This window comes from Athene cunicularia (genome assembly GCF_003259725.1).
Source record: "Athene cunicularia isolate RWA chromosome 19 unlocalized genomic scaffold, athCun1 chr19_part1, whole genome shotgun sequence".
NCBI classification, from domain to species: domain Eukaryota; kingdom Metazoa; phylum Chordata; class Aves; order Strigiformes; family Strigidae; genus Athene; species Athene cunicularia.
The window spans coordinates 937,865-951,300 of record NW_020799124.1 but is presented as its reverse complement, the minus strand read 5'-3'; the positions used below and the strand labels follow the sequence as shown (position 1 = coordinate 951,300).

Sequence of the window (13,436 nt, the reverse complement as noted above, 5' to 3'; positions counted from 1 at the left end):
GTAGTAAAAGAATGAGTGAAATTATATGTGTGATGTGTTGCAAATGAACTGGTAGAGTCAGTGTCAATTATTCAGTGTCTCACAGGTACTAGCAAGAATTGCACAGTATACTTAGTAGACAGAACTCATTCTAAAACTGACTTAAAATTTTGACGATAAATTAAGATTTCTTAGGAAACTGGTGATGAATAAAGAAATTCTAATCTAGTGAGGTTTTTGTTGTAGAAGTAAAATTCTTTGCAAACTCTCTGAGCTATGATTTGAATGAATAATGAGGCTTCAGATTGAAAAATCTCTGTGAGCATTTAACATTTTATATGGGTATTGATATTTTAGCTAATATCACCTCGTGCAAAAATGAATAGATAACGGAGCATATATTATTCTGGGTGTCTGTCTTGAGAAAATAAATGGAAAGGAGATTGTTAGTGAATTTTAGGGGTTTTTGTATTCATCATTAAGTTCATCATTAAGCTGAAGTTCAGGGTTTATCCCAGCAGTCATCAAATTCACCTTGGTGGAACAGGAGTGTAATCCCCGCTCTGTGCCTGCGCTCCTACGTGGACTGACGTAGCTTTAAAGCACGTTGGTTATAAAGGTAAACAGGGGCTCACAGATTTTGCGAGAGCATCTAAAACCCACTTCATCACAATTAACATACCTGTTAATTGGTGACTGTTGTGATTTGGCAGTATTAGGTTTAATGTTGGACTCCGATCTTAAAGGTCTTTTCCAACCTAAATGATTCTGTAATTTATAGTTCTCTTTCTTCCAATTGCAAAATCTTCTGCAGTTGATGGTAATATTAAATTCTGCAACTGGAGATACACAGACATTCTCTTCTAAGAGCTATCCTGATTTCTATAGTGACTTTTTGAGAACTTTTTCCATTGAAGTGAGTATTAGAAGCAGCTGAAAAGACATCAGTTTTGTCCGCCTGGTTATACTGAGTTGGAAATACTTTAATGCTAGTAAAAGCAAAGGTGTGCAGCAGTTCCTTCCCACTGATCTTATTAAGAGGTGAAAGAACTGTTTGCTGATGGATTAAGGAGTAAATCCCTCATATACGTAGGGTGGAGGAGGGTCAACAGGGACAAGGTAGGATTTGGTTCCTCCGGGCAGCAAAAGGGACAATGACAGCACTGTGGGGGACCAAGCAGCGTGTGCGCGGGCTTCCTGCTCTTCGACAGCATCCTCAGGAAGGGGTTCCTGCTTTAAGTTTCACCCTTCTGAAATGTCACCGTGGCAAGTTCCTCTGGGCCAACACACAAACAAGTTGAACAGGGACCTCAGGGATTAAGAGGACCAGTATAGCCCGGGGAAGGCTGCGGGTTTGCAGCTGGTAACACAACAGTTTATATTGTTGGGTCAGGAAGAATTGCGACTTAGATTCTGACTAGATATTCATGAGAACAGAACAGCTTAAGGTGCTTTCTGCAGTTAACGACGGCATGGTGGTGGTCTTGCCAAAGCAGTAAGCTGTGAGAGTCCTGGGTGTCTGCTCTAAGGAGCAGGTGCCAGGAGGGCTCTGTTCTCTCTGCCGCGTCAGGGGCTTTTGCCTTGGGTTAAAATTGTGCTTTATTCAGCAGTGAAGTTGTAATACCCGTATTTGCAAAATTTAACTGAGATAATATTGCCTGGAACTCAAAATGTTTTCCCTAGCATGCACTGATATGAAGTTATTTCTGTCAAGAAGATTGTGTACACATGGGAAAATACCGGGGAGCCTTTGAAGTTGAGTATCAGGTGTTGTTTGCAGTGATCCTTCGGGTGGAATCTGCTGGCAGTTTGTGCCTGACTGGCAGTGATTCAGTAAAAATAGACTGGAATTTTCCCCTTTGTCTTTTTAATTTTTCAACCTTTCACAGGTACTCAGTAAATTATCTTAATTCCTAATTGAAGGATTATGACTTGGTTTTTGAACAGCCTGAAGTGACGCTGTGAGAGAAGGTTTTAAAGCGTTGGCTTTGACCAGGAACTCCTCACACTGCGTGTTTGACGTTTGGTGTTGCAGTTTTTAAAAATTCTGTTTTAAAAGCTATTTGTAGAATAGATTATCAATAGTAGGTGGTAGTTTATCCACAGATCTATTATTGATTAATTCACTCCCCCCTGCAATGTTTTGCATTTTTTTTTTCCACTCATGGAAGTATTTGATAATTTTACTGCATTTTACCATTGATAATTTTACTGCATTTTACCTAAGCCCTCTAGAATATCAGAATAGTGATCTGCGAGAAGTGCTGTGTAGCACAAGCCCGTTTCCCATTTAAGTATCAAATTTGGGTAACCTCGAGACCAAATAATTAAATAGACAAGTGAAATTTTGAAGCTAATGCTGAAGTAGTGGAGTTTATTTTTGTATTTTGCAGACCGTGTCCTGCCCTACCTCTGGGGAACGGCTCACCGTTCCGTTTCAGACACGGGGTTTTTTTACTGACACCAGAGAACCTGCGTGTCTTACCCTTGCTAAGCACAGGACACGGCCGGGAAAACTTGTCACGACAAGCGATGTGCGCTCTTGCAGGTCTGATGTGCCCGATGTATTTGTCTTTCCCAGAACAGAGCTTCCACCGCATTCAAGCTTTGTTTTACAAATGCAAAGATACAATTACTTAGATGTGAAAATCAGTGATTTTACTGTGCCTCACACAAAATACGGTGCTGCTGAGCTGCAGGTGATCAGTGCCAAAGCCGTGACCTCGGAGCTGGTTGGTGACGGGGTGTTTGGGGAAGGCTGGGAGCTCCTGCTCCTGCTGAGTTTTGAAACAGGAGTGGAGAGGTGGGAGCTGCTGCTTCATCTCAGCGCTTCCCTCGCTGTACCCCAGCTCGATTGCGTTGAAAGGCTGAATTTCCTCTGTGTTAGGAACTCATCGAGAGCTTTGAAGCCCTCCCCTTGCAGAGAAAGAAGATTCAGATGGAGTTGCGGTGTTTTCTTCCTGGTGCGAAAAACTGTCTTTTTAATTTTTTTTTTTCCTCTCACTCCAACACCGTGTCCCTCCAGAAAGCTTCTGCTACCACTTGTCTGTGGTCTTTGACATGTGCCGTAGATTGCCATGTCCTCGTCGCATAAGTAGAGGTGACTTGATGGCAAATACATCAGTAATTTTACCTATAACAGACAAGTCAGCAAATTTTAAACATAAAAAATAATTCAGGCATTACATTAATTAAATTTTTAAAACATAACTATTGCACTATTTTTTCATGGACTAGGGTTGTTGGTTTTTTTTTTTTTTCATATTTTGTGATCAGAAATATTCCTATTAGGAAGCTATAAAGTCTGTGAAGAGTTAGAAGAGAACAGAGGTGGCATCACAAGCTGAGCTTGATAACCATCCTAATGTAAAAACTTAAGTATAATAACAGGAGAAAAACCCTTGTCTCCATTTTATAGAAAATCCTGAAATATATAGGGAGGAGCTTTGTTTTGTTTTAAAAAAAGCCGTATCTTACAGTGTCATGGAGCTCGACACCTCCTCTCCGCTGCTAGCATCCAGCTAATCCACCTACCCCAGAACTTGTGCACAGAATGCTGGCCTCCTCCTGGAGCACAGAATTGAGTTTTGAGGTATGCAGAGACCTACTAAAGACCCAAGTCCTTATGCGAATACCTCATCACAGAGCGTACTTTATTCCTTCTTAAAATTGGCCTGTCACTTTGTAAAATTTACCAGCTCAGCAGGTCTCCCGGTCAGCAGAGTAAGTGACGTTCTTTTGTGCCATGTATTTGCCTTGATAATTATTCTGAGGCAAATTGGTACATTTGTAGTTCTAATTTTATACAGCTACTTAACTAATTACTGCTGTCAGTAGCAATTTTTATCTGGTAGTAATGTTCAGCTTAGCTGCATGTTACAGCTCCAGTGATGACCTCATAGCCAGCGTGTTTTATAGTTCGACTTAAAAAAACCCCTGCAGGTACCTGTTTGACTGGTGGATGGAAATCCCGTAAGGTTTCTGTAGTTTGTTTTTGCTAAACATTTATAGTACTGGCCAGAGTAGAAAGTCATTGACCCGACCAGCTGTTTAAGAAGCTGCCACATTTGTAAAAGGCAGGAACATCAAGCAAGTGCTGCTTTTGCTCTTGTTTGGAGACCCTCATTAAATTATCCAGAGACAATAATCAGATAGCTGCTGTTCAAGTTAATGGCACCTCTGAGCCCCTGTCAAGAGAGCTTTATTTAATGCGCAACAGACCTGGAGTGGTGCAGGTGCCATTTCAGGCCCTCATTTAATTTAAGCTGCTTTAGTTGGCATGGCAACTAGTTGAGACATCTGGGAGACATTATGCTTGGGATTGAGATTTAGGAGGATTTGTGGCATAGCAAAACAAAAATCTTATCATAATAAAGTGCAGAGTAATGCTGTTGGATTTTTTTTTTTTTTTAACATTTTACATTAAAAATTAAATGTAAAGACTTGTTGCAGCCATAAGGTAAAAGGCTAATATAAATATTTAAGAGGGCCTTTGGAAAAGGAGAAGAAAAATTCGAGGACTAGAAATTATGGTGCTGCAGGATTGGGTTTTTCTGTGTAAATTCTTTATGAATACAGTTGTTATTTGGGGTTTTTTTTGGTCAAAAAGTCGGCAATATTTAATTTCTAAAATTAGTTTTGGTGTGGTGCTCAGTCGGCAGATGAACGGTTTGGCTAATAGGGATTTGGCCAGATAGTGTTTGTGGAGCAGCAGATGGAAGGAGAACATTGATTAGGTGGAGGTGAAAGAAAATGGTAAATTTTCTCTAGATTGTTAAAAGTGCAGCTTGACCTGTGCCAATGAACTGGTGATTGTGGTAAGGAGGAGTAGCAGGTTCTGCTGAAGCTGGCTCGCCGTGGTCCCAGGGGATAGACGCCGTAGCTGCTGTATCGCAGGCTTGGCGTGCAGCAGAGCTGCTCGCGAGGAGCCCTGGACCAGCCGCCGGGTACCGGGGGGTTTCCCACCAAACCAAACCTGAGCTTTGCTCCCAGAGGAGAGCACGCGTACAAGTACCGCCACGAGGTCGATGAGTTGGTGAAGTTGGCGCGTGGCAGATCGGGGGGCAAGGGGCAGCACAGCGTGTCCCTGCCTGGGGCCCCGCGGGGCGGGAGGCGACGCGGTGGGGGCTCCAGCCCCCGCACAGCCCCGCTCCGAGCGCGGCCCAGAGCCCAGAGCTGCTTTGCCTTGAGCGGTGGATGAACCCGGCACGCCGAGGGGGATGCTAGGCCGGGGCCCAGGAGGTGCAGATTTTATTTCAAACTCTGTCCTTGATCTTCAGCATGACCTTGGCAGCGGCACCCCCCTTCTGCTGCGTTTGGGTCCGGTTTGATCGCTGCAGGGCTTGGCGTGACTCCAACTGCTCAACGCCTGGGACGTCGGGTACCTGGTGTAAAGCGGGGGCTCGCTTAACACTGGCACCGTGTTTTACCTCCCTCAGCCACAAGTGTGATAATTTTGGGTTCAAATTTTGGGTTCAGAGATTTTGGGTTCAAATCTGTCTGCTAAAGGTAACCTTTAAAGCCTTAATGTTTCTTAATTATCAAGCGTATTTGTTGTAAAAGTTAAAGATTCTCAGTACTGCAAGTTCAGTCCTTCTTGAAAATTGAGGGGCTGTGGTCTTGCTGTAAACTCTGTTCTGAACCGCAGCTCCAAAACTTAATTTGCCGGTGTTTGTGAGCGGAGCGTGGCAGCAGCTTCTCTGCAGCTCCACAGGCTCTTTCTGCAGCCAGCCAGCCAGCCAGCCAGCCCGACAGCCCCTCCGTCACTCGCTGCCCTGCGCGACTCTTGGGCAGCGCGTGCCTGTGGTATCCCAAGTATTTATTTCAATGATTCTCGCATGTGGTTTACTACCGTAACACATGCAGGAAATTGATGCTACGATATTGATGTTGTGGGTTGAGATACGCCGCTTGTGTCTTCCATATTTCTCCATTTTTGAAACCTTATATTTTTAGTGCTTCCTGAATAAACACGCTACGCTTCTTAATCCACACCTTACCTTATTGTAAGCCACAGCATCACCCGTGTATCTTCAAGTATTTGTGTAAAGCATCAGTGAGCATGGCTGTTGCCGTGTTCTGCATGTCCGGGAGTACCTCAAATAGTCGTTTATGTTTTTTTCGTTTTCCCTCCAGATAGAAGTTTGGCAGCTTTTTTTTTGTTTTTTTCTTCTGTTATAACGCAGAAGAGGTTTTATGACTGGGATTTGTATGCGTGTGTCTGTGGTGTTTGAGAAGGTGAACCGGTGGGTACTGGGCGGGTTGAGGGAAGCGCGTGTGTTTTTACAAGTCTGCGGTCCTGACTGGGTGGCGACCTGCGAGGTGCTTTGAGAACCAACTTCCACGGGCTTGCACCTGCCACCTTGTCCGCTTAAGCTACGCTGATGTTACGTCCACTATGAAGATGCTACTTCAGTTGTTTGTCATTTGTGTCTTACCACTTTCAAGGAAAATTTTAAATGTTTCAAGATGCCATTAATTATATTAAAAATTTATTTTGTTTTCTGAGTCGTTAATTTGACTTTGGAATAATTTTGTAGCAGCTACCTTAATGCAAACGCTACTTTATTGAGTAATCTGTTTTCTTTCACAACCCTTTTTTTTATTTTCATTCTTGTAAGAGTCTGGAGACTTGACCTCTGAAGAAACTTTATTCTTTTTTACTCGGTAGCTCTGACCTGTAAGAGCTCAGATTCCTAGGAGTTAGAGTAAATGTCTCAAGAAATTATGTGCTGGACTTTCTGCTTTTGCCTTAACTAATAAATTGAAGATATGTTGTCACTGAATTGATGCAGAGTGACCTCCATAAGATTATCGTCTCTCCTCAGCCACTCAGCTCGGATCATGTCAAAGTTTTTCTTTACCAGATTTTAAGAGGTAATTTTTCTTCTTTTAAATTTAATGAAAATTATGTTTGTAGTAGTAGTAGTAGTAGTGTTTTTTCTGTTTCTTAATGTTTATTCTCAAGACATCCTCATCTTGAATAAATTCCCTGTGGAAACTTGTTCTTTTAATTTAATATTATTAATGAATAGTAAGCAGTAATTATTCTGGTTATAAGAACATGGCAGCCCTGCTGCTTTCCATCACAGTCACGGGTAAAGATGGCAGGACAGCTTCAGCTGCAAAGGCTTTTTCAGTGGCCTGTGAGAGTCTTAAGGTGGTTGTGTGTGTGTTTAACGGCCTCCAGGGCTTTTTAAATCACGGTACGGAAAGGACACCTACACTGAGCCAAACTGATGAATACGTGTAACTATACCCACTGAGGTATTCTGGAGAGCAGTCCACTAAAGTTTGATTTTTAGCTACAACAATTTACCATAATGGTAATTTTAAACCTGATTTTTATTTTTTTTTAGTCCATTTGGAAACTTTTTTCCAAGAAATTATATTATTGTACTTGTCTTCTGAACATCTGATCAGTGTTAGTCCAGGTGCTTTTCCATTGGCTTTACTTGAGTATTTTCACTGGAATAAGCTGGAAGTAAACAGTCATTTGTATCTGTTAGTAAATAAATAGTAGATTGTGTTCATGAAGGGCAGAGCAAAGAAATCTAAAATATATCCAGAATTAGTATGGGCTATTTCAGGTACCTGTTGTGCTAGAGAAAAGATTTATACTCCTAAAGGACAAAGGCCTTTGTGCCTCTGGGATGATGGCCTTAGAGTGGGGGAACACTGAAAACTATCCAAATTGCCATTTTTCCATCCAAATGGCCATGCAAAGCTGTCGGTTAAAGTTTGTTCAAGGGTTACTTGAATTCTCATTCCATTTGTCCAGGCCTTTGACCTGAGACCTTAGCGCTCCCCAGTTGAATGCTGTTACTTATTTCTGCTCTGTTGGGCCCTGCCCGCATTACGGCCGTTTGTCCATTCTCCGTGTTTTGCCCACTCCTGTAGTTCATGTGCACAAACAGCTTTGGGTTGGTACACCTCCTCCCACTTAGTGAGGTGCTTTCTGCATTACCTTCACTTGCTCAGAAAGATCAGAGTTACAGCTTCGGGGACGGCAAGAGCGGTCCGGAGCACAGGTTACCTTTCTGTCCTCAGCATCGAAATGTTCGAAACGTCCCCGATGGCTGGGATCAGATTCCTAAATTCATCAGCGCTAGCTTGGAATTTCTGTACTAATACAACTGAGAAAAGGGCCCAGGCTTTGCTGTAATTTGGGCCCCGATTCTCTTGGCCTTGTTTTACATTATCTGCTGTTGGCCTCTGAGGTTTTAGTTTGAAAAAATTATTTAAAAAAAATTAAATGTGCAAATTAGCTTGGATTGAATCTGAGTTTATTTCCGAAGTGAAGCAGTTACGTAGGAAATTAAGTCAAATTTTAGCACTGCCGAAGTTAAAATTGTTCCTGGGAAGCATCAGCAAGGGGTATATGTCAATATTCCAGCGTTGTGATCTGCAGGGTATCCATGTCAGAGCCAGGGAGATGATGTGTTGGGCTTGTTCTGGGGTTCTTTTCTAAAAAAGAACCCAAACAGAAAGAAAAAAAAAAAAAAAAACAACAACACAAAAGACTGCTTAAATGACTTGCTCTTTCTAGTTTGCATAGTGCAAAGGTTTTATCCTTTTATTGAGTGACTCAGTGTGTGCTAGAGACTGGAAGTTAGAGTCGTAAAAATGAGCCAATGGCAAAGTCTTTGCTAATCAGGAGTTGCAGGATCTTCCAGGAAAATGTTATCAGCCTTAAACGTCTTTTTAAAAGGAAAAAAGGTATTTATTTTAATTTCGTTTAATATTTCAGGTCTGAAATATCTACATTCTGCTGGCATTTTACATCGAGACATTAAACCAGGGAACCTACTTGTGAACAGCAACTGTGTTCTTAAGGTGCTACTTAAATTTATTGAAAATGTACATATGTATATGCTGTTCATTATAAATCGGTTGTTATTTTTTTCAACAAAAAATATTTAATATGAATGCTTTTCCTGAAAGTAGTTTTAAAAAAAAAAAAAAAATCCCACAGGTTCTTAAAAATGATAAATGCAGCAGCTTCCTTTCCCTTTTCTCCCGAGCTCTGCCCCGGTCACAGACGTGACTCGTGCTGTCGGTGTTCGGGGGGACAGGGTGCCCAAGGCTCTTCCATTAACTGCGGAGGCACATGACGTGTTGGACGACTTAGGCATGTTGTATAGCTATGCCAAATATATATATATATATATATATATATAAAAAAAAAAAAAAGTTTTGTTTTCACGGATTTGCTGAGCATTCTAATTGTGAAGGTTTTGGTCTGTTTTCTTAACCCTTTTGGTTCAAGAAATTTGTAAAAATTCTCCGAAGTCAAAATGAGTAGAACGTTTTGAAGCATAGTGTGAACAAATGAAATCTGGTTTGGAGTGAAATATTCTCTACACAGAGGTTGGCAATATGTATTTATTTTTTTTTTTTTTAGTGCAAAGTTTTTAATCTTTTAGATTATAAATATTGTCATGCCAACTAAAAATGTACTGTGATTTCAGATAAAATTGTAGAAAGTTTAAATGAATGTGGAATAAAGTAGCGTAATTTCTTCCTATTCCCCCTTCCCTTTGCTTATGCCGTTACAGAAGATTATCTGATTTATTTAAATGCTGATTTGGAATTTCCTGCTTCGTTACCAGAAGGTTACCTATTTGAAATGCATTAAGTGTTTTGGTTATTTTAATTTTTTTATTTACCTTCTCAATTTAGATTTGTGATTTTGGATTGGCCAGGGTGGAAGAATTAGATGAATCTCGTCACATGACTCAGGAAGTTGTCACTCAGTATTATCGAGCTCCAGAAATCCTGATGGGCAGCCGTCACTACAGCAATGCTATTGACATCTGGTCTGTAGGCTGCATCTTTGCAGAATTACTTGGGCGAAGAATATTGTTTCAGGCACAGAGTCCCATACAGCAGGTATAATTAAATTTCCCTTTACATTTTTTTCTACTGCATAATTTCATGAAATCAGTTATACCGGTGCGTTTTGAACCTCAAACTTGCTTTTGTTTTGCTTGGTTTACACTACAGGCAGAAATCCAAGCTACTCTGAAACACTGAAACGATACCTTCCAGACGGTATAAGAAGTAGTGCTTATTACTGTTAGCTTTTGAAATGTATTTTTTTTTTTTTGTAATCCCCTGTAATCTGCTGCGGTACCAAAGCCTGCTGTAGCATTTGATTGAGATAAGGTAAAGGTGATGAAACTGGGATCGAGTGTTTTTGTAACAGCTACTCTGAGAAAGCAGGAAGTTTTCTGTCGAGATGTAACCGGAGGTACAATATTGGCGCTTGAACTGTTTGAGCTGCCAGCTGGCAGTGTTGCTCAGACTGCTTCGTTTTAGTAATGGCCATGTGTATTAAGTGCTGAATATTTTTGTCATGTTGTATAGCTGTAGCTAGGTATAAAACCATGGGATGCACCGGAATACTTCATCACCGTTCCAACAGCATGCCAGCTAATAGACGTCTATCTCTAATAATCTCCAAGTGCTACTTTTACGGTAGATAGAAAATAATGTCTGCAGCAAGATATTGGAGATGGATGCACTGATACTCCTATCTAAGAGAAGGAGCAAGATGTGCTGACATAAAAACGTTTATCTTCAATGTTGCTAGTATTCATCTGTAGATTAGAAACTACATAGCTTTAAAATTGTGAGATTACATATATTGATTGACAAGAAGGAAAACCACTTTCCCAACTTCTGTTGAAGGTGACATCCCAAACTCTGTGCTTCTCTCCTTTGTTTATGGACTCAGCGTTCGCAGGGGTCTGAGGGGTGTTCCCTGTAGCTTGCTGTTCTCAACATTCGTGTATTTAAAACGCTGTGCTGTCTGTAGTTGTTTCTGATGCTGGGGTACCTACCATGTCACGGCGGGAGTGTTCCCAAGGAGGGACTTGCTCGTCACTCCAGACTGCACTGATACCCGTGTGGCCACAGAAAGCAGACCTCCTCCCCAAACGCCCCCCCTACCCCCGTGGAGGGGCTGCAGGGAAGGAAAGCAGTGATATAACCACAGCTGCTGGCTACGTTGACACCTATTCTGTTGCAGTCTGAAAAACATTGAAAGTCTCCTGTTTTTCTAATCTTTGATCTTTTGCTACACTGAGACTAACCACATGTGTGATTTTTAATAGCCTTGGCTATCCTTGAAATTTAAAGGGCGAAGACATTCATCAGATAACTCCAGAGCAGCGTTATGGGGTGGGGTTTTTGGGTGGTGTTCACTTTATTCGATTGAAAAGTTGTATAAATTTCCGTAAGAGTTCCTAGATCTTTTAGAATCCCTGTGCAGTAGAATGGTTTAAGTAATCCCCATCTATATGTCCATTATGGTCTGAGAAATTCAGTACTGGTCAAAGGTGGATTGAGTGTCCAGGAGTGCCTTGGGCAGACTGTGCACTGACAGTGGTTATGCCAGGGGCGTGACCCAGGACAGCAAACCCCTCTGACGTCAGAGCCATCACCAGGCTGAAGTTTTCCTGGTAGAAAAAACAGGGAAAAAATAATTTTAAAACTGACCGTGCAGGAATTTTTAACTCAAAGCTGTGATGAAGAAAGCGAATAAAGCTTTACGTTATAAACCAGCCTGGAACTGGTGATTTTGGTACTTTAAACTTTGCGCAGTATCATCCTGAAAGGGATGAATGTATCTCAGTTGCAGCAGCTAACTTTCGATAAGGATCTTGTGGGATTTCTTACAAAAGTAAGAAATGAGATAATCTATACCGAGGCTTAGATAATCAGAGACACTTTCAAATGTAGTATTTCCTAGTACCTCCTATTTCTGCTTTTTGCTGCTACTATTTAGAATAGTTAGCATTTTTGTGTGATGCAATCGTTCTATTTTTGTGTTAAAATGCATTTTTAAAGGTGCAAATACAAGTTATTTTTAGCTGTCTGTTCAGAAACATTTAATACATCTAATTTTATCTGGTAGTGCATCTGTGGTGCAGGAAGGGCGATATCTGTTTTTCTGTCTGTGGGAGCAGGTGCCTTGCTCTGCTTGCTTTAAACCCGAGTCTGCACACTGTTTTGGAAAAGGCAGGTCAGGAGTGCTCAGTTGTAACCAACCACCTTCCTCGGTTAGCCAGTTCCTCTAGTCTGATTTTGCTGATTATTATTTAATCCTCCTTAAGATAAGTGGTCCCACGCCTGAGCGGGTAAGCAGAATGCACTTGGAAGGGTCACAGTGTCAGGAAGAAAGGAGAACCGGGCGGGTGCTGCCGGCCTGGGGGGGCTTTGCCCAGCAGCTCTGGGGCGTCCGAGAAGGGACCTTCCTGGCCTGGGGTGCAGGCAGCCCTCGTCCCCGGGGTGCAGGCAGCCCTCGGCCCCGGGGTGCAGGCAGCCCTCGGCCCCGGGGTGCAGGCAGCCCTCGGCCCCGGGGTGCAGGCAGCCCTCGGCCCCGGGGTGCAGGCAGCCCTCGGCCCCGGGGTGCAGGCAGCCCTCGGCCCCGGGGTGCAGGCAGCCCTCGGCCCCGGGGTGCAGGCAGCCCTCGGCCCCGGGGTGCAGGCAGCCCTCGGCCCCGGGGTGCAGGCAGCCCTCGGCCCCGGGGTGCAGGCAGCCCTCGGCCCCGGGGTGCAGGCAGCCCTCGGCCCCGGGGTGCAGGCAGCCCTCGGCCCCGGGGTGCAGGCAGCCCTCGGCCCCGGGGTGCAGGCAGCCCTCGGCCCCGGGGTGCAGGCAGCCCTCGGCCCCGGGGTGCAGGCAGCCCTCGGCCCCGGGGTGCAGGCAGCCCTCGGCCCCGGGGTGCAGGCAGCCCTCGGCCCCGGGGTGCAGGCAGCCCTCGGCCCCGGGGTGCAGGCAGCCCTCGGCCCCGGGGTGCAGGCAGCCCTCGGCCCCGGGGTGCAGGCAGCCCTCGGCCCCGGGGTGCAGGCAGCCCTCGGCCCCGGGGTGCAGGCAGCCCTCGGCCCCGGGGTGCAGGCAGCCCTCGGCCCCGGGGTGCAGGCAGCCCTCGGCCCCGGGGTGCAGGCAGCCCTCGGCCCCGGGGTGCAGGCAGCCCTCGGCCCCGGGGTGCAGGCAGCCCTCGGCCCCGGGGTGCAGGCAGCCCTCGGCCCCGGGGTGCAGGCAGCCCTCGGCCCCGGGGTGCAGGCAGCCCTCGGCCCCGGGGTGCAGGCAGCCCTCGGCCCCGGGGTGCAGGCAGCCCTCGGCCCCGGGGTGCAGGCAGCCCTCGGCCCCGGGGTGCAGGCAGCCCTCGGCCCCGGGGTGCAGGCAGCCCTCGGCCCCGGGGTGCAGGCAGCCCTCGGCCCCGGGGTGCAGGCAGCCCTCGGCCCCGGGGTGCAGGCAGCCCTCGGCCCCGGGGTGCAGGCAGCCCTTGGCCCCGGGGTGCAGGCAGCCCTTGGCCCCGGGGTGCAGGCAGCCCTTGTCCCCGGGGTGCAGGCAGCCCTTGGCCCGGGGTGCAGACCCCGGGGTTTGTAATTCCTGACTCGAGCAGGCGAGCGGAGCGGCCAGTGCGTGGCCGCGGGCGGCTCTGCAGCGGG

At 45.2% G+C, this 13,436-nt stretch overlaps 1 protein-coding gene across 2 annotated transcripts in view; it reads left to right on the top strand.

Moving 5' to 3' along the window:
- NLK (nemo like kinase) overlaps positions 1-13,436 on the top strand; it is a 64,011-nt gene that overhangs the window by 37,372 nt on the left and 13,203 nt on the right. For both annotated transcript variants that reach the window (XM_026861410.1, XM_026861411.1), the window contains exons 4-6: positions 6,749-6,855; positions 8,729-8,814; positions 9,661-9,870. In XM_026861410.1, the coding sequence (XP_026717211.1) occupies positions 6,749-6,855; positions 8,729-8,814; positions 9,661-9,870 (403 nt within the window). The remainder of the gene's footprint in view (positions 1-6,748; positions 6,856-8,728; positions 8,815-9,660; positions 9,871-13,436) is intronic.